The 24,714-nt window shown below is 54.9% G+C and overlaps 2 protein-coding genes across 4 annotated transcripts in view; one reads left to right on the top strand and one right to left on the bottom strand.

The window, feature by feature from the left end:
- Window positions 1-1,768, top strand: part of Zan (zonadhesin) — a 44,802-nt gene extending 43,034 nt beyond the window's left edge. The window contains 1 exon segment of the mRNA XM_087196533.1: window positions 177-1,768. Within this exon segment, the coding sequence (XP_087052659.1) occupies window positions 177-439 (263 nt within the window). The 3' untranslated portion in view covers window positions 440-1,768.
- Window positions 1,769-3,615: 1,847 nt separating this feature from the next.
- Window positions 3,616-22,764, bottom strand: Ephb4 (EPH receptor B4). 3 transcript variants are annotated; one of them, XM_021254487.2, is made up of 17 exons: window positions 22,229-22,763; window positions 19,358-19,428; window positions 18,959-19,246; window positions 17,509-17,905; window positions 14,251-14,406; window positions 13,804-14,136; window positions 13,256-13,380; window positions 12,451-12,616; window positions 11,055-11,160; window positions 10,701-10,765; window positions 10,317-10,430; window positions 9,993-10,240; window positions 7,162-7,377; window positions 6,737-6,886; window positions 5,985-6,178; window positions 5,655-5,810; window positions 3,616-4,641 (listed from the first exon to the last, which is right to left on the bottom strand). In XM_021254487.2, the coding sequence occupies exons 1-17, from the start codon at window positions 22,278-22,280 to the stop codon at window positions 4,512-4,514; spliced, it is 2,967 nt and encodes a 988-aa protein (XP_021110146.2). In that variant the 5' UTR covers window positions 22,281-22,763; the 3' UTR covers window positions 3,616-4,511. The 3 variants fall into 3 exon arrangements, 2 of the variants coding, with proteins under 2 accessions (XP_021110146.2, XP_004840228.2); XM_004840171.4 differs by having other exon boundaries at window positions 11,055-11,157; XR_015445476.1 differs by lacking the exon at window positions 3,616-4,641 and having other exon boundaries at window positions 5,680-5,810; window positions 5,912-6,178; window positions 22,229-22,764.
- Window positions 22,765-24,714: the final 1,950 nt, after the last annotated feature.

Raw genomic sequence — 24,714 nt, 5'->3', positions numbered from 1 at the left:
AGGGGGGGGGAGCAATTTCCCAAGAGCCTAGGCCTGTAGTGGGGCTGAGGGCAGGACTGGGGGCCTGACCTCCAGCCAGGCTCCAGGATTCCCTGCTTTCCTCCCTGGGGTCCAGCCCCCAGCCGGGTGTCTCCTGCTCTGAGTGTCCTCCAGGGCCACCCCCCTCCATCCTGCAGAAAGCCCATGTCTATGGAACCCCTGACAGAATGACAGTCAGTGTCAGGAGCTGGGATCCAACTTCACCTGCGAGTGTGAACTCGGTTATGGGGGAGACCTCTGCATGGAGCCTCAGGATGTTCCGCCCCAGCAAGAGAAAGATAAGGCCCACATCCCAGGCCCACACCCACGGACAAGAGCCACAATTACTTTTTTTTTCGGTACAGGGGACCGAACTCAGGACCTTGTGCTTTCGAGGCAGGTGGCAGAACCACTGAGCTAAATCCCTGGCCCTATAGCTACCTATTATATAGAGACATATAACATGTTAGTACATATAATACACAATATATTGTTCATGTTGTTATATATGACCTGTAATATAGGGATCATATTATAATATGAACCCTAGAGCCAGGTGTGGCAGTACATGCTGATAATCCTACCATTCTGGGAGGCTGAGGCAGGAGAATGGTAAATTCAAGCCCAGCCAGGGCAACTTAGTAAGATCCTGTCTCAAAATTAAAAGAAATAAAAATTTACAAAAGGCTGGGAAATAGCTCAGTGCAAAGGCCCTGGGCTCAATCCCCAGTACAAAAAACAAAAGATCTATAGACATTTATGGGCCATGGATGCTTGATCGATTCCTGTGCCCACCACCTACGTGGCAACTCTGTTTTGTCTTGTTTTGGTTTTTTTGGTTCCAGGGATCAAACTCTGGTCCTTGTGCTTACGAAGCAGGCAGCGAAACCGCTGAGCTAAATCCCTGGGCCTATATGTGGCAACTCTGGAATCTTCTCTCTAACCCCAGTTCTCACCCCTCACCCTTCCGTGCTTACCATGTTGACTCCCCATCTCTGCCCCTCTGTATCTCTCCAATACCTTTTACTATTTTTCTCTACCCCAAACTCAAATTCCACCACGCCTCTGGCCCAAAGGTTCCCTGGGTTTCCCCTACCTGCGGCTGGGTTCTGAAGGGGCCAGACATCTGCATCTCAGGCAGTGCTGGAATGAACAGATGCTGATGGTGGAAGAGATTCCTGGGCTGCCAGGATCTAGGGGCCCACTGGATGAGCGGCCTCTAAGAAAGGCCTATGGGAAACTGAACAGGTTACTAGGAGTGGGTGGCACTAGGGCCTTGCTGTCCCTGGGAGGTGACAGCATCCTGGAGAGGGAATTAGCCACCAGCAGAGATGTGAGGGGATGAGGTTCCTCAGGGTGGCAACTGAGGACCAAGAAGGACTCCTCCTGCTGCACCAACTCACTCCTTTCCCTCTCATGTTCCTGTTTCTCTTGCTGCACCCAGAAAAATACAGCTTGGGGGCCATCCTGCTGAGCATGGCCATGCCTGTCATGGTCCTAGTGCACCTGCTGATGAAGTGCCACTGCAGGAGGAACCAGAAGAGGAAGTGAGCTCCTGGTGGGTGGCTGTGGCTGGGGACTGGGGTGCCAGGAGACCTCAGGCCTCCATCCATTCCCCACCCTCTCCTAGGGAGAAAACACAGGGCCAGACAGAGCCTGGAGCGCAGTTGCCAACCCTAGATGAGCCAGCCTCGCAGCCAGGACCTGGGCAGCCAGAGGTGGCTTCTGTCCCTGACACAGGTTTTCTTGCTTTCTGCTCATTGTTCCAGAGCCTACCTGCAAAGTCACTCAGTTCTGAGTTGTCCTCAAACAAGGAGATAAAAGAAGCTATTTATTTATGTGCTTTTTTTTTTCAGTACTGGGGACTGAACATAGGGCCTTTACACTGAGCTATAGCCCCACCCCCTTTTTTATTTGGAGAGTCTTTCACTAAGTTGGTAAATTTCCCAAATTGGGCTCAAATGTGCAATCCTCCTGCCTCAGCCTCTCAGAGTGCTGGGTTACGGGACAGGTGTGCGTCACCACACCCGGCTAGAAATGCTGGTTCTTAGAGGATGTGGCCTCTGAGCTCCCTGCCAAGGGCAATGAAAGATCATTTTGAGAAGCTTTAAGTTCCTAATGATGAGAAGCTCAGAGGCTGGGGATGAGGACTGGGTCTTTTCTCATAGGGTGGCCCTGTGGGGGCGGCCCCCCTGGTTACTGTGGGAACTGAAGTGGGGTTGGCTCAAGCTTGGGAGCTGGAGCTCTGCACCCCACCCAGTGCTCCCCAGGGGCTCATTCTCCCAGGCTGATCCTCACTTGAGGGGAGGGGTTGAACCCTAAGCCTGCTGGGGAAGGGTGGGGACAGGGGACTTGGGCTCGGGGAGGTTGACACCAGCGTGCTTATATTACTCTTGTGCATATCCTCCAAGACCACCAGCCCTGCAGCAGACTTCTGGGAGAGAGACCCAACCCAGGTGGGGAAAGAGCTCCAAAAGCCCTGCCCAGTGGGGCTTTCCCTCCCTTAGCAGGGGCAACGCGCTCCAGGAAAGTACAGTGCACCTGGTCCCCACCCGGTTTTCCTCAGCCTCTGTCTGGGTTGTCTCCACTGAGGCTCCTGACCTTTATTCCTCCCAAATCAACTCTCCAAGGTCACCTTATCTAGCCCGGATGTCTGTTTGGCAGAGGAAGACGCTTGGCTGGGCGGCCTCAGCCTCTGTTGAATGGACTCTCCCTCGGCAGGACTGAGTCCTTCCAACCCCCTCTCTGAGGTGGAAAACAGGAGCATTGTGTCCCCAATGGAGACATGGATCAGGGACTCCAGTGTTAGGGACTCCAGAAGAGGGCTGTAGAGGTAGGAAACCATGGACGGGCTCCCTGGGCGGGGAGGCCCTGCACCAGCGCCAAGGTGAGAAAGCCCTCTCACAAAGCCGGGCTGGCCCTGTCAGGCCTGCCCATGCAGGTATCACGATGGGAGGGCAGGAAGAAAATGGGGATGGGGGGTGGAGACAGACCCCAGCCTCCTCTTCCTGTCTGGGAGGAAGAAGTTGGGGCAGACACAGGAGGGTGGCCCCCCTCCCTTCCCACGAGGCCAGGAGAACCTGCCTGGGCGGCAGATTGAATGGGGGAATTGTCTTCATCGGCAGCTGCACACGTGGGGTCCCCGCGGCCACTCCCACTCTCCCCTTCCCCCACAGCCATGCGGACTCCCCCACTGCTGCTAAACCAACCCCAGCTGCCAACATCTGGCCCACATCTGTCTCCCCGGACTAGACACTCCCCCCAGCCTTTGTCCCCTCCTCTCACAGGGGGCTGCCGCAGGGCTGAGCTCAGCTCCCCCTTCCTCTATACAGCCCCCTGCTAGGGCTAAAAGGAACCAGGGGAATCTGGAAGGGGGCAGCCCCACCCCGGAGGTGCCCCAGGCTCTTGGCTCTGCCAGCTGGAGCAGTTAGAAGCAGCTGCCAGTGACTCATCTCCCGAGGCCCCCCCACCCCCTCCTGGGGCTGGGAACCAAGCACCCAGGCTCCCTCTCCACTGTCTGATCGTCTGGATCCCCGCTCTTTGGAAATCTAGTTCACCCCGGCTCCCAATCACCCCCCAGAACTGGGATATGGCTCATTTTATTTATACAAAAAGTTTCTTTTTAATTTTTAAATATAATTTAAGAACCCCTCCAAGCACCGGGTGTCTGTCTCTGGTTCCCAGCACCGACCCCCTGCCCCTTCACCCCCTCCCCTGCACCCCCCCCATGGACACAGCTTGGGGTGCTTGGGGAACAGTGAGCCTTCTGGGCTTGTGGCATGGCCAAGGCACTGTTCTGGAAACAGACACCTCCATTGGTCCGATGCAATGCTGGCAAAGGAGGAGCTGGCGAAACAGGTGCCCTCCAACCAAAAACTAGGACAAGGACGCTAGAAAAACAAAGCAACAAAATAAAAAGGGGAAGGAGGAAAAATAAGACCAAAACCAAAAAAAAAAAATCTCATGAACCTTCAATATGAAGGCAGCAGATGGGGACGGGGCATTTACAAGGGAAAGATGATTGTGTCCGGGTGGTGGCAGCGGCAAGTTGGGACATCAAAGCCCAGTGATTGTGTCACTGAGTTGAGACACCACTTCCTGCCTTCTGGGACAGCGCTCCTCCACTCCCAAGCTGGCAGGCTGGTCCCCCTCTCTTTGGTCTGCAGGGACTTGTCCCTCAAGGTGAGGGGGAGCACCCGGGAAGCTGGGAGATTAAGGGCATTTTTATTTCCTCTGGCCACACCCAGCCCTGAGGGAAAGGCTCCCGCACCCTGGCTCTGGGGTTTCCTGCCTGGAGGGGACAGAAAGCGATTTCTACCCTCAGGGGGCACACTCCCCCCAAAATCCTCCTTCCAAATTGCCAACTCTCCACCCCAACGGGTTCAAAGTGCTATCCAGCAGGGCACAGGGCTGGGGATGTCTGTGAGTCCCCACCCGACTCTGCCCCTGGAAGAAAGGGAGGCTTTGTTCCTGGGGAGAAGAGGTCCTGCAGGTCAGTACTGCGGGGCTGGTCCTCCTGTCCCGCCTGGAGTTCCAGGCTTGGCTTGGGACTTCATATGCTGGACACTGGCCAAAATCTTCTTCTGGTGTCCCGCCAGAGTGACTCCAATTCGGAGCAGGTCCCTGTGAAAGAAGAGAGGATTCCATGAGCTCTAGGGCTCCCAGACCTACACCTTGCTTAGCCCCAGACCCCTTCCAGGGGTCCAGGATTGTCAGCCAATGAAAAGGCCCGTGTGAGGTGGGGAAAGAAAGGCAGAATGACGTCAATGGTTGCAGGGCAATTTCTGGAGGATTGAAGGAGCCGAGGATCCTTCTGCGCAGCCGCAGTAGGCAGTGTGTGTGGGGGGTCTCTACCAAGCAGGGGTCTAAGGGGCGGGGCTGGGAGGGGGAGGAGGAAAGATGCAAAAGGAGGTTGGGCAGAAAGGGCTGCAGAGATTGCTTTAGAGGGTAAAGGAGAACTCAGAAGAAAAAGCCTGAGGAAGAACTAGGTGGAGAGGAAGGGGAGGCGCCTGGTGCCTGGGGATGGAGATAAAGGTAAGGGTAAGAAAGAAGAGGTGCTAATGGAGAAGAAAGGCGACAGTTTAGGGAGCAAAGGGGCAGGCCCCGTGGGGCAGGGGCAGACAGTATTCAAGCCTCGGGGAAGCAGAGGCCATGGGAGAGAAATGGAGAGTCCCAGACAGCAGCCAACCCAGGGAGAAGAGTTATTTGGGAGTTGATAGAATCATAAAACCATTTAACATTAAAGCCAGGAAGGATCTCCAAAACCTAGTCCAGTGCTCTCCTTTTATGGGTGGAAAAAAGCAGCACAGTTGACACGTTTATGTGCAAGCTAGGTCTGGAATGCAGATAGATGCACAAAAGAGATACGCGCTGGAGCAGGAAGGGTGGTGACCCAGGGCTGGGAAGGTTCCAGGAGCCAGGGTGGACACTGGTGGCCGGAGGAAGCCTGCTTCTCACCCCCTCAAGTGCTTCTTCGCAGGGGCTGCACTGGGCATGGCCTCAAGCAACTTCCTTACTGCTGCTCTAAGATTATGAGGGCCTGGAGGTGGACCCCAGAGGGACCTAAGAGCCCGAGTCTGACCCCTGTACTAGATGACTCCATGTGCCATCTGGCTTCTCTGTTCTCCTCCACTTACTCTGCGGAGATCTGGCTGACCAGCTCGAAGGAGCTGAACCCAGCCGCTGCAAAACTTTCTTCGTATCTTCCCATCTTGATGGCTCGAAGCCACTCGCCCACAGAGCCAAAAGCTGAGTAGTGAGGCTGCCGTTGGTCCAGGAGTGGGTGTGAGGCCCTGGGAGGTGGGGAGGAGTGGACTGCTGAGTCCCAGGCCTGCCTGAGTACGGAGACACAGCCCAGCGCCTGGGAGAGGCCCATAGGAACCACCCCACATACCACCAAAGGGCCAGGAGGGGCTCTCGGGCCCTGACCGACTGAGGGAAGAGGGCTCGTTCTCTGGGGTCCTCACCCGCCGTTCTCCCTGGCCACAATTTTGAGGCTGGCAGGGTTCCGGATCATCTTGTCAAGGGCGCTGACCACCTGGGGGAAGCGGGGCCGGGCATTCCGGTCTTTCTGCCAACAATCCAGCATGAGCTGGTGGAGGGAGGTGGGGCAGTCTGGGGGCGGGGGCAGCCGGTAGTCTTGTTCAATAGCGTTGATCACCTGGAAGGACAGGAAGAAGCGCTGGGTGAGGCTGTCCCAGCAGGGCTCAGGGAAATGGTGACTTGGCTGATGTTAGAACAGATCTGAGAGTCCTTTTAGCTGGGCCAGAGCGGATGGTGGCTGGACACCCTCGAAGATCTTGGGCTATAATCTGGACATGCAACTTCCCAACCCTGCCCTCTGTTCCTGCATCCTTCTGTGACCCAAATATGCTGCATGAAACTCTTCCAAGCGAAGATCACCTCTTCTGTGTCACTTCCCACTCAGGAATGAATCTGGGAACCCCATCCCCACCGCATTCCCAGGTGAGAGGACACACAGGAAAAGTCACACCATTGTTATGATCATGGGACACTTGGGTCAGGGATTTAGCTCAGTGGTTCCGCTGCCTGCTTCGCAAGCCCAAGGACCCGAGTTCGATCCCCGGTACCAAAAAAACCAAAAAACAAAAAAGTCTACGACCATACCACCCTGAACATGCCCGATCTCTTCTGATCTCGGAAGCTAAGCAGGGTCAGGCCTGGTTAGAACTTGGATGGGAGATCATGGGACACTTACATCCTGATTGCTCATGTCCCAGTATGGCCGTTCCCCGAAAGACATCACCTCCCACATCACAATCCCATAGCTCCACGCATCGCTGGCCGAGGTGAATTTTCGGAAGGCAATGGCCTCGGGGGCTGTCCATCGGATGGGAATCTTTCCACCCTGGGAAGCAGGAGGACAAGGTAGACCCAGGCCCACTGCCCCCATCCCTCTTAACCCTTCTCCCCCTAGCTCTGGCTTTCTTTCTTTCTGGGACCCAAGCTCCCATCTCCCCAACTCTGTCCCTTCCCTAGATACCTGGAAGTCTGTTTGCCTTCAGCCTGTGCCTGTATCCTCCCCCTGGACCAGACCTGTCAACCCTCTGTGCTCCCACCTTTTCCACCTGCCCTCCCCACGTGGCTCTGAGACCCTAGCTCATCCTCCACTCCCATCTTTACCAGGGAGCTTGTGTAGGTGGGATCAGAAGAATTCTCCTCCAAGAACCGGGAGAGGCCGAAGTCTGAGACCTTGCAGACCAGGTTGCTGTTCACCAGGATGTTGCGGGCAGCCAGGTCTCGGTGCACATAGCTCATCTCAGCCAGGTACCGCATGCCTGAGGCGATGCCCCGCAACATGCCCACCAGCTGGATGACGGTGAACTGTCCGTCATTGAGCTGGGGAATGGACAAGCAGAGGGCCTCGGTTAGGTTCACCCACTGTGCCCCGCCCTTCCACTTCCTGATCCGCATCTCGCACTTATAGACCTGCCATCTCACCTGGAGGGTCCTGCCAACTTGCCCAGGTGATCCTCCTCCTCCCTGTCACCCTAAGTTCTCCCAGCTCTCACAATAACCTCGCAACATGCTTACTAATTGATGCTACAGAGTGACTTTAAGTATTTTTCTTCCATTTAACCTCATACAATGCTTTACATGCAGAAAATACTCAAGCAGTACTTTGTTTTGAGACAGGGTCTCACTTTGTAGTTCAGGCTGCTAACGGCAGTTGCATTCAGCCCTCTTGGACCAAGTGTGTGTGGTTTTGCCAGAGAACAGTGAGAAATGGGTACTCAGTGCCCAGGCAAGGCCTAAAGCCCAACCTTCGCTCTCCAGTTTGCTCCCACCAGGTGAACCAGCCAGGCACACAGTTAACTGAGCCTGCCTCGTGGACTCAGCCAGGTGCAGGGGACACTTCTGCAGCCCTGCAGGGGCAGGGGCAGAGCCCAAACCGAATCCCAAACCCATCCTGCAGATGCGCACTGCCCTGGGCCTCCCATCTCAGTTCCTGCGCTGCCACTTGGCTGGTGGTCAGGTCGGGACCTCAGTGCCCCCTGCGACTCTTCCCCCACTAGCAGTCCCTCATCACATTCTGCTGGCTCTGCTTCCCAAATATGCCCCCAACTCAACCACTTCTCCCCACCCCAAAAACCAAAGGGCTGTGACAGCTCCCCAGCACCCAGCCACAGGGATCTCTTCCGGTCTTCTCACTCCCCTGCCTGGGCCCCCCAAAGCCTGCCCTCCCACCCCCACCTCATGAATCACCATCACCCCTCTGCTCACAAGTTCAGCCACACTGAACTCCTGTTTCTTAAATGGTTCCTGCCTGCTCTGGGCCCCAAACACACTTTTCCCATCTTCTCAGGACTGGCTCTTCCTTAGTACCAGGAACTAAATCCAGGGCTTTCACAATGAGCTATATATACCCCTAGCCCATGTTTATTTTTTACTTTGGGACAAGTTCTTGCTAAGCTGTTAATTTGTCCAGGCTGGGCTCAAATTTGAAATCCTCCTGCCTCAGCCTCCCCAAGTCCTAAGATTACAAGTATGCGCCACCACACCTGGGCCCTAATGTCATCTCTTCTCCCATCTACTTCCTCCCCACTTTGCAATGTGACCTTTGGACAGTCCCAGTGTCACAACACAGATTCCCATGTCCACAGGGGAGGAGTCGGGCTGTCCGCCTGCCACTGTGGGCTCTGTCTCCTTATAGTGGGAGCCAGACTGGGTGTCCCATGATGGGACCCGAGTGAGGCACACAGCAGCCCCTGCAGTCTGGCCACAGACGTTCAACTTCTAACACCAGGGAGCTTCACTTATAGGAAGTACACAGAAACAAGCTAAATGACCCTGGGGGAAAGAAGCCACAAGCCCAGGACATACCAGGGTCACAGAGATAAGGGGCCCAGCTCTTCAGCAAAGCAGTGCTCACGGTTTAGAAGCTCAGAAAAACCCAGGTCCAACACCTGGTCCTGAATCAGATTCTGATTTGCGTAAATCAACAGTAAGTGATGTTTGTAGGAACAACTAGGGAAATATATCAATTAGGTAGGAAAATGCTCAGAATTGGGTTGCTTTTTTTTTTGGTGGCACTTAGGCACTTAGAACTCTCAGGCCTGCACACACTGAGCTACATCTCTAGACCTCTCTTAATTTTTTATTTATTTATTTTTTGGTACTGGGGATTGAACTTGAGACCTTGTGCTTGTGAGGCAGGCGGCAGAACCACTGAGCTAAATCCCCAGCTTCTCTTTATTTTTTGAGACAGGGTTTTGCTAAGCAGCAAATTTTCCCCAGGCTGGGCTCAAACTTGTGATCCTCCTGTCTCAGCTTCCCACAATGCTGTGATTATAGGTCTCTGCCACTATGCTTGGCCCTGATTTTTTTTTTAATGCCTAGTGAGGTTTGAAAAAAAAGTTTTGTTTCAGTAAAACCAGATAAGGTGATCTCATCTCCAGCCACTGTCCCATGATGCCTTCCAATATTTTTCACTGATGCAATGATTTGTTTACTTGTTAATTTCACAAAGCTCCTGCTTCCTAAGAGCAGAAATCCTGTCTGCCATGTTCCTGGCTTTATTTCCAGGTCTGGAACAGTAGCTGGTGAACAGGAGATCCTCAGTAAATATTTGTCAGAAGAAAGAATGAGCTCCTACAGAAAGGACCAGGGACAGGCCAGACTCAGGGACTCAACCTTTCCCCAAGCAAAAACCAAGAGCAGAGCTGGGCATGAGAACTCGGCCTCAAATCCCAGCTCTTCAGGAGGCTGAGGCAGGAAGATCTCAAACTCAAGCCCACCCTGGGCAACTTAGTGAGACCCTGTCTCAAAATAAAAAATAAAAAGGGGTGGGATGTAGCTCAGTGCAAAGGCCCTGGGTTCAATCCCCAGTATCACAAAACAAAAAAATAAAACACAAGAGCAGAAGGCTGAAGCCCAGGGAGAGAGGCTGGAGGCTAGCAAGGGCCCCACTGTCCCCCCACTTCTAGGCCGCCAGGGGTGGGGCACTGGCTCACGCGCAGGAAGGAGTCCAGGGCGCCGTTCTCCATGAACTCGGTGAGGATCATGACAGGCATGCTGTTGGTGACCACGCCCTCCAGGCGGATGATGTTGGGGTGCTCGAACTGGCCCATGATGGAGGCCTCGCTCAGGAACTCACGCCGCTGCCGCTCCGTGTAGCCGCCCTTCAGGGTCTTGATGGCCACGCAGGTCTCTTTTTTCCCCGGGGCCTTCAGCCGCCCCCGGCAGACCTCCCCAAACTCACCTTGGAAGGACACAGGGATCAGCTCTCTCGCCCTGTGCCTGCCCTCCTACCCTGCCTGCGGCCTCCTGTCCCTCACCTGCGCCAATCACCTCCTCGATCTTCACGTAGGACACGTCAATCTCTTTGGCAAATTCCCTCACAGCCTCGTTGGGGTCTTCGTAAGTGAAGGGGTCAATGTAGACCTTTGTACCTGAAGAGTGGCACAGGGCCCGATTAGCCAAGAGGTGACTTCCTCCAGGAAACCCAGCACTCTGGGAGGCTGAGGCAGGAGGATGGCAAGTTTAAACCCAGCCTGCGCAACTTAGCAACTTAGTAAGACACTCTCAAAATTAAAAATAAAAAAGGAGCTGGGGATGTAGCCCAGTGGGAAGGCCCTGCGGTCAACCCCTACTGCTGCCAAAATTTTTTTTAAAAAGTAACTTCTGGTGGACTGGACTTCCTTTAGGACAGGCGTGCTTACCATGCCCGATGAGGTACTGCCCATGCTTGTCTGAGTATTCCGCTTCCCTCCCACTGGTCTGTTTCCTGCAGCCAAAGGGAAAGAAACAAAAGGTAAACTGAGTCACACACTTCAACATCCCTGTAGAAGAACTCAGGGAAGGGCCTGGGGTGTAGCTTTATGGTCAGCACTTGCATAGTGTTCGTGAACCCTGGGTTCCATCCTCACACAGCAGAAAAAAGCAAAGGCACTGGACAAGGGAAGGATTTGAGTTCAGCAAAGATTCCAAATGAAAAGAGGACAAAGGGGCAGCCAGTGACTTGCCTGGAGCCCGCAGTGGAGCTTCCAGGGCCTCCACGGGCCCAGAGCCCTTACCTGAGACAGAGGACAGCGATGACAATGACCACCAGGACCAGCACCACACCCACAACTGCAGTACCGGCAATCAGGGCCAGCTGCTCGCGCCAGCTGTCGCTCTCTGCTGGAGGAGAGACCACTGATCAGAAGGAGCCATGGCCCCTGCGGCCACAGCCCCAGCCTCTGGCAATAAGCCCAGGTCTCAGGAGAACAGGCTCCAGCCCAGGGTGATGGGCAGACAGGGTACCTCTGAAGACATTCAGGACGAGGGTGGAGCTTCTCAGCCTTGTTGCTGCCAGGGCAGCTTTAATTTTATTTTGTAAGTATTTATATCCATAAAAAGTCTCATTGGAATGAAAGATTCCAAAGATAAAGGGAGGTAAGTGAGGGAAAAGCAATGTAAAAAATTAAATTGTGTTATATATATATGTGTACCAACTCCCCATGATGAATGTAATCATATGTACTGCAAACACTTATTAATAAAAAAAATTTTTTAAACCTAAAGGATTTCTAAGCAAGTAGAAACAACTCAAATGTCTATCAATGGATGAATGAAAAAAGTGCTACACCCACATGATGGAATACTACGCAGCCATAAAAAGGAGTCGAGCAGTGAGACAGGCCACAACTTCAACAAACTTCACAGACAACATGCTGAGGGGAAGAGGGGACCAGTTACAAAATGCCACACACTGTATGACTTCATTTACGTAAAATATCCACAAGAGGCAAATCCATAAGGATAGAGAGTTGATTATTGTTTGCCAGGGACTGGGGGCAATGGAGGGCTGAGGTGATGGCTAATTCCCAGAGGGTCTTTTCCAGGTGCTAGAAATGTTCTCAACTCAATGACAGCGGTTGAATAACTCTACCAGTGCATTAAGAACCACTGAATAGTGGATGAATAAGTGGATGAATCCCATAGCATGGGGATTGCATTCCTCAACAGAGCTATTTAAAAATTACAAAATTTGCTGGGTATGGCGGTTCCTGCCTATGATCCCTGCACACAGGAGGCTGAGGCAGGGGGATGGCAAGTTGGAGGACAACCTAGGCTGCAAAGAGAGTTCAAGGCCAGACTGGACTGTATAATGAGACCCTGTCTCAAAAACAAACCAACAAAAACAAAAAACCATTACAAAGTGTAGAAAATACTGGCCTAGCATATCAGAACCTGCAGGTGTTAAGCACGGAATCCTCAGAACCCTGTAAAAGGGCTTCACAATCACCCCACTTTATCAGCTGAGGGAATGGGGGCTCCTGGACCAAGTGTCGGGGAAGTCACGTGGCTGACAGCCTCAAAGACACCTTCCCACCCAGCTGCTGGTTTTTGTCTCTCCACAGCGTTTCTCTTTGCTGGCCAGGCCAAGGAGGCTGTGACTCTGGGGGTGTCTGCCCGCGGCCCGCTCACCGTCCAGCTGGGTCTGGCTGTGGTGCTCCTGGCCGAAGGGCCCGTAGCCGGCCTCAGAGCGCGCCCGCACCTGAACCAGGTAGCTGGCTCCCCGCTTCAGCCCCTGCAGCTCCGCCCGGTTTTCTGACGTCTTCAGGAACCGGATGCTGCTTGGGCCCTCTGCGCCCTGTCCAGAGGAGGGGGACCGTAAGACAGAGCCCAAGTTTCCGGTGTTCTTCCTGCCTCCCCACTGCCCCATGCACCACCATCGCTGCATCCGGGTCCTACTGTGAGACAGCTGAGGCCTTTGAGCTGTGCTGTGTTCTGCACTTATTATATCATTTAGTCCTTGAAGCAATTCTGTGACTGGTAGTTATAATTTTTTTTTAATTCTGGGGATGGAACCCAGGCCCTTTGCACTGAGCTACATCCTCAGCCCTTTTTTGAGACAGGGTCTCATTTGCTAAACTGCCCAGACTGGGCTCAAATTTGATATCCTCCTGCCTCAGCCTCCCAGTATGCTGAGATGACAGGTGTGCCACCACACCCAGCTTGTTATATTTTATAGAAGAGAAGGGCCTGGGATTTAGCTCAGTGGTTTTACCGCCTGCTGTGCAAGTGCAAGGACCTGAGTTCGATCCCTGGTACCAAAAAAAAAAAAAGAAGAAGAGAATACTGAGGCCCAGAGGCCACAGGGATGGCCCACATCATACAGCTAATATGTGGCAGAATTCAAATGCCCGCCAGTTGTTACAATTCAAGTGTCCCAGCCCTGGACCGAGACCCACGGCCCTCCACCTCCTCCAGGGCCAGCGCATGGTCTCACCTTCTCGTGGTACTTGACCTCATAGTCCAGCACAGCCCCACTGGATGCTCGGGGAACAGCCCAGGCCAGGGACAAGCTGCTGGGTGATGACCGGGTCACCCGGATGTCAGACACTGCAGGGGGCACTGAGAGACAGAGACCCCAAGGCCCCACTGCATATCGAACCGTTATTTCTCCAACTTTCGCTCTGTTGGCTATATCTGACACGTCTCCTGGCTGCTTCAAGAGTTCCTTTTTGTTTAGTTTACAGTACTACAGATTGAACCCAGGGTCCTGCACTGAGCCACCCAGCTCTTTTTATTTTTTATTTTGAAGCAGGGTCTTACTAAATCACTAACTTGGACAAGTGGGACTCAAATTTGAGATCCTCCTGCCTCCACTTCCCAGAGTGCAGTGATTACCGGCCTGTGCCATCATGTCTGCTCTGCATCTTTTACACTCTCTGTCTTGTCCACTCCATGCTTCTTGGGGATCCCACACTCCAGTCCATTTCCCCCCTTTAGGCCCTCAGCCGGTCCACACCAGCGCTGGCCTTTCCCACATCTCACCCTCGCGGTCGGTGGTGACGTTGACAGGCTCAAACGGGACAGGCCCTGTGGCCAAGGAGGACACGCCGTTCAAGGCGGTGACCTCAAAGGTGTAGGTGAAGTCCGGACGCAGCCCTCGAATGGCCACCCAGGGCTCCACCAGGTCGCGGGGCCCCGGGTCGAAGGTCAGGTCGCCCCCGCAGGGCGTGCAGGAGCCCCCGGGTCGGCACTCCCTGCAGCGCAGAGCATAGGTCAGGTCGTCCCTGCCGCCCGACTCCAGGGGCGCGCTCCACTCCAGTTGCAGCAAGGAGCCATTCAGGTGGTGCACCACGCTGCGCGGGGCCGAGGGCGGTGCTGCGGAAGCCAGCAGTCAGCAATCAGCAGGGCTGGTGGCGCATGGAGGGAGGGGTGCCGTGCAGGGTCCCCTGGGAGTCTACTCCCCTCCCTGAGGAGCGGCCGGCCACTTACTGGTGCAGGCTGCACTCCGCAGGTCCGTGCGGGCACGGTAGTACCCGACCCGGCACTGGCAGACCGGGGATCCGATGGCGCTGGTGTGGCTGTTGGCCGGGCAGGGCTGGCAGGACCCCGCCCCTGACTGGGGCTTGAAGGCCCCCTGGGCACAGGCTGGGAGGGGGGGGGAGAGCATTTATCAAAAACGTGCACCTTGGCTGGGTGTGGTGGTGTATGCCTGTGAACCCAACACTCTGGGAGGCTGAGGCAGGAGGATCGCTGCAAAGTTCCATGCCAACCTGGGCTACATAGTGAGTCCAAGTCCAGCCTGAATTACAGAGCGAGACCCTGTCCCCCAAAAAAAGAATAAAAGAAAGAAAAAGAAGTGCACCAGTGCCAGGCATGGCAATGGACACCTGCAATCCCAGTGCTCAAGAGGCTGAGGCAGGAGGATCTAAACTTGAGGCCCACCTGACCTGTACAGCAAGAGTCTGGGTCAGACAAGCAGTACACCAAAAATAAGCAGCTGCTTCTAAGTTTGCACACAGTGCCAAGGGGGGCGGGGATGGAAGAAGGCTCTCAAAATCCTCACCTCTGAGAAGGGAAGGGACCCTTCTTCCAGAACAGGGGCTGCCCTACCTTCTATTTATTTATTCCCTGGCACTGGGATCAAACCCAGCGCTTTCACACTAAGCTACATTCCCAGCCCTTTTGTTGTTGTTTGTTTTGAGACAGCATTCTCACTGAATTGCTAAGTTGCCCAGGCTGGGTTCAAACTTGCAGTCCTCCTGCCTCAGTCTCTCAGAGTGCTGGGATTGTAAAATGCACCTTTCCAAGTAGTTAAGACTCAACCTTTTTTTTCTTTTTTGGTACCGGGGATTGAACTCACCACCTTGCGCTTGTGAGGCAGGCGCGATGCCACTGAGCTAAATCCCTGGCCTCAAGACTCAACCTTTTCTTTCTTTTTTTGGTACTGGGGATCGAACTCGGGTCCTTGCACTTGCAAGGCAGGCGGGGCAGGCGGCGGCGGAACCACTGAGCTAAATCCCCGGCCCTACTCAACCTTTTCTAACATTGACCTTGGCAGTCCAGTGAAGGCCTCAGACCCTTGCTCAGAGTAGATTTTTAAATATACATCACAAAATATATAAAATTATCAAGGAAACCAAGTAAACTGAGACACAATGATCAGTGTATTAAAAAAAAAAGGAAATTGACCCAGCTATTCTCTTTCAAGGTATGTTCCCAAAACAATTAAAGACATCTGATTACAGTGATCCATGCACAGCATGTGTATACCAGCACAACTCACAAAAGTTAAATCTTGGAAGCGACCTATATGTCCATCCAGAGATGGACAGATAAAGAAAATGTGGTATTTACACACAATGGAGTACTACTCTCCCATAAAGGATAAACTTTGAGTCATCTGTAGGAAAATGGATGCTCCCAGAGACCATAATGTTGGTGAAATAAATCAGACACAAGGTTAAATATCACGTGGCTTCTCTTATATGAGAAGCCAAAAATATAAAGAAAGAGCAAAATAAAAGATAGATAATAGGAAGTAGGGAGGCAGATCTTTCTCAGAGGGAAGGGAATCAAGAGATGGAGGAGGGGCCGGGGATTTAGCTCTGCGGTTTCGCTGCCTGCTGCGCAAGCTAAAGGACCCGAGTTCGATCCCCAGTACAAAAAAAAAAGAAAGATGGAGGGAAGGGAGGAAAGGGGATGAAAAAGGAATGAAGATGTGCTATGTGGATGCACCAACTCCACACAAGAAATGGAAACACTATGTGCTGCACACAGGTACAAATTTTTAAAAATCAGAAAAAAAAGAACCAAGTTCACAATATAACACCATGTGTTTCTTTTACAAGATACAATGGCAAGATACAGTATCACATGACCTCTGTGACGCTGAAGTTGTGATAAGCAAAGCCAGTATTCTGAGATACTTGCAGCATTTGGAATACCTCTCTGGGTGGTGTACGAGCCTCAGGTCCGCCACAAATGCCACCTGCTGCCCATATCTCACATGGAGTGAGTGGTTAATTTTAGGTGAAGGGGGCCAGGGATTTAGCTCAGTGGTTTTGCTGCCTGCCGAGCAAGTGCAAGGACCCAAGTTCAATCCCTGGTACCAAAAAAAAAATTTTAGGTGAAGACTCATGAAAATAAAAAGTCATTTTTAAAGCCAGGCATGATGGCACACACTTATAATCCCAGGACTCTGGGAGGCTAAGGCAGGAGGATCAAAAGTTTAAGCCTAGGGACTAGGGATTTAGCTCAGTGGTTCTGCCGCCTGCCTTGCAAGTGCGAGGTCCAGAGTTCGATCCTGGTACCAAAAAAAAAAAAAAAAAAGCCTAGCCTGGGCTAATGAGACCCTGTTTCAAAATAAAAAATAGAAGGGCCGAGGAGTTAGCTCAATGGTTTCACCGCCTGCTGAGCAAGTGCAAGGACCCAAATTTGATCCCTGGTACCAAATAAATAAATAAATAAATAATAAAAAATAGAAAAGGGCTGGGGATGTAGCTCAGTATGGAAGCCCTGGGTTCAATTCCCAATACTGAAAAAAGAGTCTTATTTTTCCTCCACCACCACGGCTCACATATGTCCTGTATGCCCACATACGGGTGCAGTGGAATGCACTTACATTCCCAGCTACTCAGGAGGCTGAGGCAAGAAGGTTGCTTGAGGCTAAGTGTTCAGGGCCAGCATGGACAACATAGTGAGGCCCCTCAACTCTTCAAAATAAACAGAAATCTTCATCTAGAGAAAGAGTGAGTGAGGACTCGCTATCAGTCAATCAGAAGAAACCAAAAGTGAACAAGAATGGAAACCATAATGTTCTTGTCCTGGGCCCAATAATGTGTTCCCCAACTAAAGGACAGAACTGCCCCCCAGGCTAGCCTCTAGAAAGTGTCCAGAAAGGAAAGGAGTTAGACATAAGGTTAGGGGAAGAGTCTGGAAGTGAGGAAGAGATCAGAACTCTGCTGAGGGCTCTGAAAGCTAATGCCAGACAGTGAGGAAAGTTCAAAGTAGAAAAGTAAAGTAGTGGAGCCAGGCCAGGTGTGGTGGCGCACGCCTGTAATCCCAACACTCAGGAGGCTGAGTCAGGAGAATCACTGTAATGTCAAGGCCAGCCTGGGCTACATAGTGAGTTTAAAACCAGCTCGAACTACATATCGAAACCCTATCTCAAACAAACAAGTAGCAGAGCCAGGATTGAGGAGCAGAGCCATCCCCCCATGGACAGGCCAAGGTCCCCTGTAGGCTCACCTCGACACTTTGTGTTCCCCTCCACGGCCTCATAGCCTGCCGCACAGGTGCAGCCAGTGACAGGCTGCTCCGCCCACCGGCCATCTTCACGGCAGTAAAGGCTGGGGCTGGGACCAGGCACAGGAACTGCATCAACCACGCAGCTCCCGGCCACAGGCACCACGAGCTCACGGGGCACGGTCTCTGGGAAGCGGGTTAGGTTGACGGTCAGCTGGGCGCACTTCTTGTAAAACAGGTGCAGGGACAGCAGGGCCATGCAGGCACCCTGGTCCTGGAAGGCCAGGTAGAAGCCGGCCTTGCTGAGCGGACCCAGGCGCAGTGTCTTCACATTGACCTTCCCTGTCGCCTCAGCCCCGGGGCGCTTCCGGGTCAGATGCTCCGCAGCCACTGTGTCCACCTGTGGGGAGAAGACTCACTGTCCCCATTCCTCAGGATCCATGGGCTGTCACCTTCCCATCAATACCTCCCTGACCGCCCTGTTCTGGAACCTTCTCCTGCCCACCCCAACATGCTGTTTCCCACAGACACTGAAGCAGCACCTCAGGCCATGAATTCTCGCTGCACCCCTAGGACGTGTCCAGCCTCTGTCCTGCACCCTTTCTCAACCACTTGTGTGTTCTACATTTATCATCACACCATGCCAGGCCCCAACCTCAGAGACGAGGAGAGACAGGAATGAATGAATCAAGCCCATGTGGTGGTGCGCGCCTGCAATCCCAACACTCTGGGAGGCTGAAGCAGGAGGACTGCAAATTTAAGCCCAGCCTGGGCAACTTGTCGAGAACCTGTCTCAAAATACAAGGACTAGGTATGCAGTTTAGTGTGAAGGCCCTGGGTTCAGTCCCCAGGACTATAAAGAAGAAAGAGGAGGAGGAAGGGGGGGAATGAAGAATTCCCCTTCAGGTATGTGGACAGAGTGGACAGAGCAGCAGGACCCAGGGCAGGGAGAATCAATCAGCTAAGGCAGCACAGGGGGCCCTGGGAGCTGGAACAGAGAGACAGGCTGGGGCTCGGTGGAAGCAAGAAGCAGCCAGGGTGAATCCTCAGCTGATGCACTGGCTGGGGCTGCAGGAGGACCTGGTGCAGTCAGAAAGCGTGGTGTGAGCAGGGTGTGGAGGCACATCCCTGTAACCCCAGCACTCTGGCAGGCTGAGGCGAGAGGACCTCAGGTCCAACCCCCACCTGGGGAACTTAGCAATTTTGCAAGACCTTGCCTCAGAAACCAAAATCAAAATCAGCCATTAAATAAAAAGGGCAGCAGATATAGCTCAGTGCTAAAGCCTAGATTCAATCCCCAGTACCGGAAAAAGAGAGAGAAGGTGGACCCCCTGCCCCACACAGGCAGCCCATCTGTATTCCGCTGCTCCTCAGCCCAGACCACTCTCTTCCCTCCCCAGATTTCAGCCCGCGGCTTTGGAAGCTCACGAATCTGTGTCCTCGGCCTGGGTACCTTGATGTAAGGGTTCTCCATCCAGGCCGGTGTGAGCGCCGTGGCCGTGTCGGCGTCACTCTCGTAGTAGAAGACAGTGAAGGTCTCCTTGCAGGCGCGTCCGGCCCGCGGCAGGGACAGGCACTCGAGCATGGTGAAGCGCAGCGTGGCGTAGACGTGCACGGCGCCACGGCGCGGAACCCAGCCAGTGCGCAGCCAGTGAGCCGCGCCCGGCAAGCGCTGCAGGTCGCACACCTCATAGGTGCGCACGCTGTGCTGCTCCTCGTCCAGGCCGCTCACCTCCTCCCACTGCGAGGAGAAAGGAAGGGGTCACTGGAGCTGAGGGCGGCTCGTCTAGGGGCGGGGGTGGCACCCTTAACTCCCTCCTCCCTCAGTTTCCCTTCCGGGTCCAGTTCTCACCTGGCCGTCCACCTGCGGGAACGTCACCCACTTGAGATCTGTAGTTTCCAATTTTGTGTTTAGCAGGGTCTCTAAGGCAGGGAAAAGAGACAAAGTCAGTGTGTGTGTGTGTGGGGGGGGGGTGGTCAGGAAGGCCCTGGGAATTTCTACAAGTGATCCTCTTAGCTCCAAACTCTGGGGAGAGAGAGGAAGGGGCAAGCTCAGTGCTCTGCATCCTCCTCTGATTAATCCACTGACAGATAGATTGCAGTACCAGGGATTGAACCCGGGGCCTTTGCACTGAGCTATATTCCCAGCCCTTTTCTTATTTTTCACTTTAAAACAGAGACTCTAAGTCACTAAGTTGCCCAGGGTGGGCTTTCAAATATGGGATCCGCCCGCTTCAGCCTCTCCCAGATTGCTGGGATTACAGACACTCACCTAGCTTCACACCACTTGCTCTGAGCTCCAGCCCCACCTCAACAGCTGGTGGCCCCCATGCAGTGCCTGAGAACTCCAAGCCCCAAGGCCTCCCTGAATAGCTGCACCCTGGAGGAGGGACTGGAAGGACGCTCGGAGGGGAGACAGTGTTAAAGAGCCTTGCCCTGGCCCTGCCTGGCCCTGACCGCATGGGCAGAGGGCTCTCTGCAGGGCGTCTGGGCCCCCACCATTCCCAAGCCTCAAAGCCACTCCTCTTCCAAGTCTCCGGCCATTTTTCACACCAAAGCCCCCCTCCCCAGCTCCCCTTCCATTAAGTGGTGCCTGGGCCCCAGGCACACCCCCTCCACCATTTGCTGCCATGGGAGGAGGAAGTGCTGGAGGCCAGGATGCTTGGGTTCCCGCCTGGCTTCTTTGCAGGCCTCACATCTGGATTTGGTTATGGGAAGGAAAGGGGGAGGAGATTTTAGGGGTGTGCATGTAAGGGGGAGGGATGTGAACACACCTGGCTGGGCTCCGGCATCATGGGAAGGGGGACAGGGTGCTGGTGAAGAAGGGATTAGGAGAAACTCTGCAGCCCCTGGCAGTGGAGGGGGAGGGAGGAGAAGGGGATACCCTCTGAAGCCAGGGTACTGTGGGGGGAAGGAAAGGGGCAGGAGGACAGAGACCTGGGAGGAGCAGAGAGCAGCCCCCAGGGAGCCAGCTGCACACCTGAGGGCCGAAGCTGGGACAAGGGAGGGGCGGTCTCCTTCCAGAGACCAGATGATGTCCACAGGGTAGAGAGGGGGTGGGAACCTGGCCAGCCTGAGGTGAGACCCATGGGTGGCAGGAGACAGCCTAGCACGCTGGGGACAGGATGCCCGGGTTCTGGGAAGGGGGTGGATAGAGGCTGCCGTCTCCACCCTCCATTGTTCCAGCCTGGGTAGTGTTTTCCTGTCTCCAATTTACACACTGTCTCTGCTGCAGGGCTGTACCGGCTCCATGTGCAGTCTCACTTTCTCTCCCACATCAGACCCTCCTGCTCTGGCTTGGATCAGCCAATTTGTTGCCCCTCTCACTTCTCCCCGATATCTTCATGTCCACATCCATTTCTTTTTCTGCACTTATCCTAGCCAAAAGGCCGAGAAGCGATTCCATTTCTCTTTCTGAATGCCACGATGTTGCCCACCTCACACCTTCCTTGGTGCACAGGGCCTGGTAAATTACTTAATGTTTCTAAGCCTCAGTTTCTTCATCTATAAAATAGGGGCAATAAGGCCTCCTTCCCACGGGGTTGCAGGAGGTGCAAATAATGTGTAAAGCAAAAGCACTCTGCACAGGCTTGGGGCTGGGGAAGCACCCAGGTGACTGGAGTGAGAATACACATTTGCTTTTTGCACCTTTCTTTCCCTCTCACCACACTGTCTGGGTGCTTTTTCTGCCCCATTTGGCTTCCTCTTTCCTGGCTCACAATTCTTCTATCTCTGAGCCAGGCAAGTCTCCCCACACCCCTCCCAAGCTCAGCCTTTGATCCCCAGCCCAGAGCAGCACTGCCCGGCCTGGGGGAGAATGGTTTTCCAATAGCTTCGACTCCTCCCTGCCCTTGCCCCCCAAGGCCCACTCCCCAGAGACCTCTTTGATTCTAAGCAGTGAAAGAGGGGCAGGCGGCTCACTGAAAGGAGATTAGGGATGCAAGAGAAGGGCTTATAGGGCTCTGGGCTGCTCCTCTAGGGGGTGAGGAGGCAGGTGAGAGAGGCCCACAGACCTTGAGAAGGCATTTGGAGGGGAATACAGAAAAGATAGAAACTTGGAGAGGCTAGAAAGTGGTAGCAGCAGCAGAGCTGAGTTAGGGCGACATGGGACCGTGTGGTGTGCAGGGATGGGGAGAGCCAAGGACGAAAGCAGGGCTGAAGTCTAGGTGGCATTTAAAGGGATGGGGTCCAGCCTGGAAAACCGAGGCGATCCATTTGAGGGTCTGGTGCATGACTGTTGAAGGTGGCCATGGTGACAGAGGTGTGGGGTTGTAGGACCCAGGTGTGAACCCTAAAGAACTAAGCGTGGAGGTCGTTTTATGGCCTACCACAAAGTTCTGTCTGGTCCACGGAGTCTGAAATGTTCCAGAAATGTGTCTTCGTGTTTTGCCAGAGGTGGGAAAGTGGACAGAAACTTTAGGATAGTTTGGAAGATTGCGGTGGGGAAGACAGGAAAGGCTGCCAAAGTCGTCTGGCGTCGGGAGTAAGAGTCTGGGGAGCCGGGGTAGGGAAATGTCCCGGGTCAGAGCCCGACTCCATCTCTTTCCCAAACAAAAGAAAACTCCACTCCCCGCCGGGCTGCCTCCTCCCCGCCCCCTCCCGTTCCAATCCGAAGTGTTTGGGGTCGGGGTACCCGGGTAGGGATAAAGAGAGCTCGGTCTCTCCACTCCGAGGCCCAGCTTTGGGGGCTCTATGAATGGCGGGTGCTCACAAGGAAACTCACCTTCTAAAGCAGCGGCGAGTGAAGCCCAGCAGAGCAGCGCCCGGAGCTCCATGGCGCCGTCTTCCAGCGATTGGATCCGATCCGAGTTTGGGGGGCCCTAGCCCCCCCAGGTCTGGCTCCCCCCCTTGGGGGGGTGGACGCCGACTCCTCGCGCGGGACACTTGGTCGGGCCCTCAGCGCTGGCCCATGCGAACACGCGGGGCACTGGGCGGCGGCGCCCAGGTGTGGCCCCCGTGTCCCCACCAGTGGCCGCGCTCGGCAGGCGCGGAGCAAGACGGGGCTGGAGTCAGGGTCCCTCTGGGGCCTCGGGGTCCCGCCCCCGCTGGCTGGGAGTGGGCCGATCGCTCGCGGTCTCCCCTCCTCCCTGGAGAGGCACTGCTCTCACCGTCGGCCGAGTGCGCTCGGCGCGGGCGGGGAGGGTAGGAGCCAGAGCTGGGACGCAGCGGGAAGGAGGGAGGGAGACAGACTGCAGCGCGGGGTCCGACAGTCCGGGCCGAGGCTGCGCCAGGCTGGGTCTGGGCCGGGCGGCGCCTGGCCCGGGAGGGAGGGGCGCACCAGGGGCGGGGGCCAGGGGGCGGGAGCAGTCTTCCCAACGGGGGCGCGACGAGGGGGCCTGGGCGCGCTGATTGGCGCCCGCGCTGCTGAATAATTCATGAGGGAAGCGGAGCGGGGCGCCGACCGGAGCAGCTCGGGAAGTTGGGAGAAAGTTTGGCGAAGGGGGAGGGGCGGCGGGCGTGGAGCCCAGGTCCCGCCCAGACGTGCTCGGTGGCCGTGCGCCGTGCTCGGGACCGCGCTTGTTGGGGCCGGGGCCCAGGGACCCTGAGGACAGGCCCGAACCCAGCAGGCACCGGGGAGCGGAGAAACACACCCAGCAGCGCCGCGCGGGGCCAGGTGGACGTGAGCAGAAATGCTCGCTAGACGCACAAAGCTCGCGCTAACCTCGCTGCGGACATGGGATTCCACTCCTGGATGCGCCCGCTACCCTCTAGCTGGTTCCTGGGACTGCGTTTGGAGGGGAAAAGGGAAAAAGAAAAGGGTAGACGTTTTTGAGGGTGGAGGTCCCAGCGGTCCCCGGGCCGCAGTCCCAGCTTCTTGGGTAATCCTGCAGCGAGCGATCACACAGTCACTCCGTCGCGTTAAGCCTTGACGACCCACTGTGCGCGCAGCCTTGCGCCGAAAGGCGGGGGCGCGGGGTTGTAATGAAGAGGAACAGAGACAAAACGAGGAAGCAAGGGTAAATAAAAGGGAGGCGTGTCTGAGAGGGAGAGGGGTCCGGCGAGATTTCTAAATCCCCGTTCTCTCACTCTCACTCTCGCGTTGGGGGTGGGGGGGGCTGCCCTCAGCCCTGACCCGGGGGTCTGGGGACTGCTGCAGCGGTCTTTCCTGAGCCTGTTTCCTGTCTGGCTCCTGGGGGCCCTCTGGATGGCTGGGAGGTGCTCTTCCTCTCCTTGCCAACTCCCCTCATCCATCAGTTGGGGGGGGGGGTCCAGGAAAGCTGCCACCCCTTTCTACTGAGGGGCGCCTATAGTTGGGGGTCACAGCATGGAGGGGTGCTGCAGCCGGAGGAGGCCCCGAAGGACTGAAAGGAAAAGGTTTAGGCTCAGAAGGTAATTAAGGAGGACAATGTCTGGGGCCACTGAGGAGCCCAGAGACAGAGAAGGAGGAGTCAAGAGACACTTGGGGGGCTGCCAAATGTCCTAACCGCCCCCCCTCCCCAGAGAGGATACTGGGCCCGCGATGACCTCTTGTCCCCGTGCACTTATCTTCCTGACACAAGCGGTGTGGCGCACACCCCTGCCCTTCCTCGTTGCCCTGCCTGGGTCCTACTCCGGGGTGGGGGGTCACGGAGGGCAGGAAACAGCCGGCTAGGCTGGAGCCGACTAGACCGGCCAAGGCCGGGAATCCCCTCGTCCCTCCCCATGCTGGCTGGCTCCCTCTCATTCAGCTTCTCCCTCCACTTTATCCACACTTACCCCGTCTTGCTCTGCACTGGGATCCTCCAGCCTCTCTGTCTCCCCCTGCGCTCAGCCCCCCACCACCCCAGGCCCCAGGCTCTGCTGGCTTGAATGTTCTCATTGGTGGGAGATGTAGTGCATTACCCCACGGAGAGGAATCACATGCCTAACTGGTGAGAGACAGTTGTGCAAAGGGAAGCCAGGCAGGGTGGAGTGAGGGGCTGGTATGGCAGAGGGCTAAAGAGGTGAGTTGGCTTACGTCACATCGGAACTCTGTATTTGACCCTGGGGACCAACTGTCTCTACCCCCAAGCCATTGGAAACAGAGGCCCCAGGTCACAAGACACCAGCAGGATCCCTTCTGTGGTCCTCAGCCCTCACACTCAGCCTGGACTGTAGTTCTTAGTGTCTGGTGTATATCTAATAAAAGAATGAATAAACAAAAGTCTTACTGAGCAACTATTAGATGGCTACCTAGTGCTGTAAAACAAACCAGGCATGGTGGAACATGTCTGTAATCCCAGCACTCTG

This window comes from Heterocephalus glaber, unplaced genomic scaffold (assembly GCF_053883595.1).
Source record: "Heterocephalus glaber isolate CG9 unplaced genomic scaffold, H.glaber_assembly_v1.0 deba00001610, whole genome shotgun sequence".
NCBI lineage: Eukaryota > Metazoa > Chordata > Mammalia > Rodentia > Bathyergidae > Heterocephalus > Heterocephalus glaber.
The sequence above is the reverse complement of the archived record's forward strand: the minus strand, read 5'-3'. Positions and strand labels throughout refer to the sequence as shown.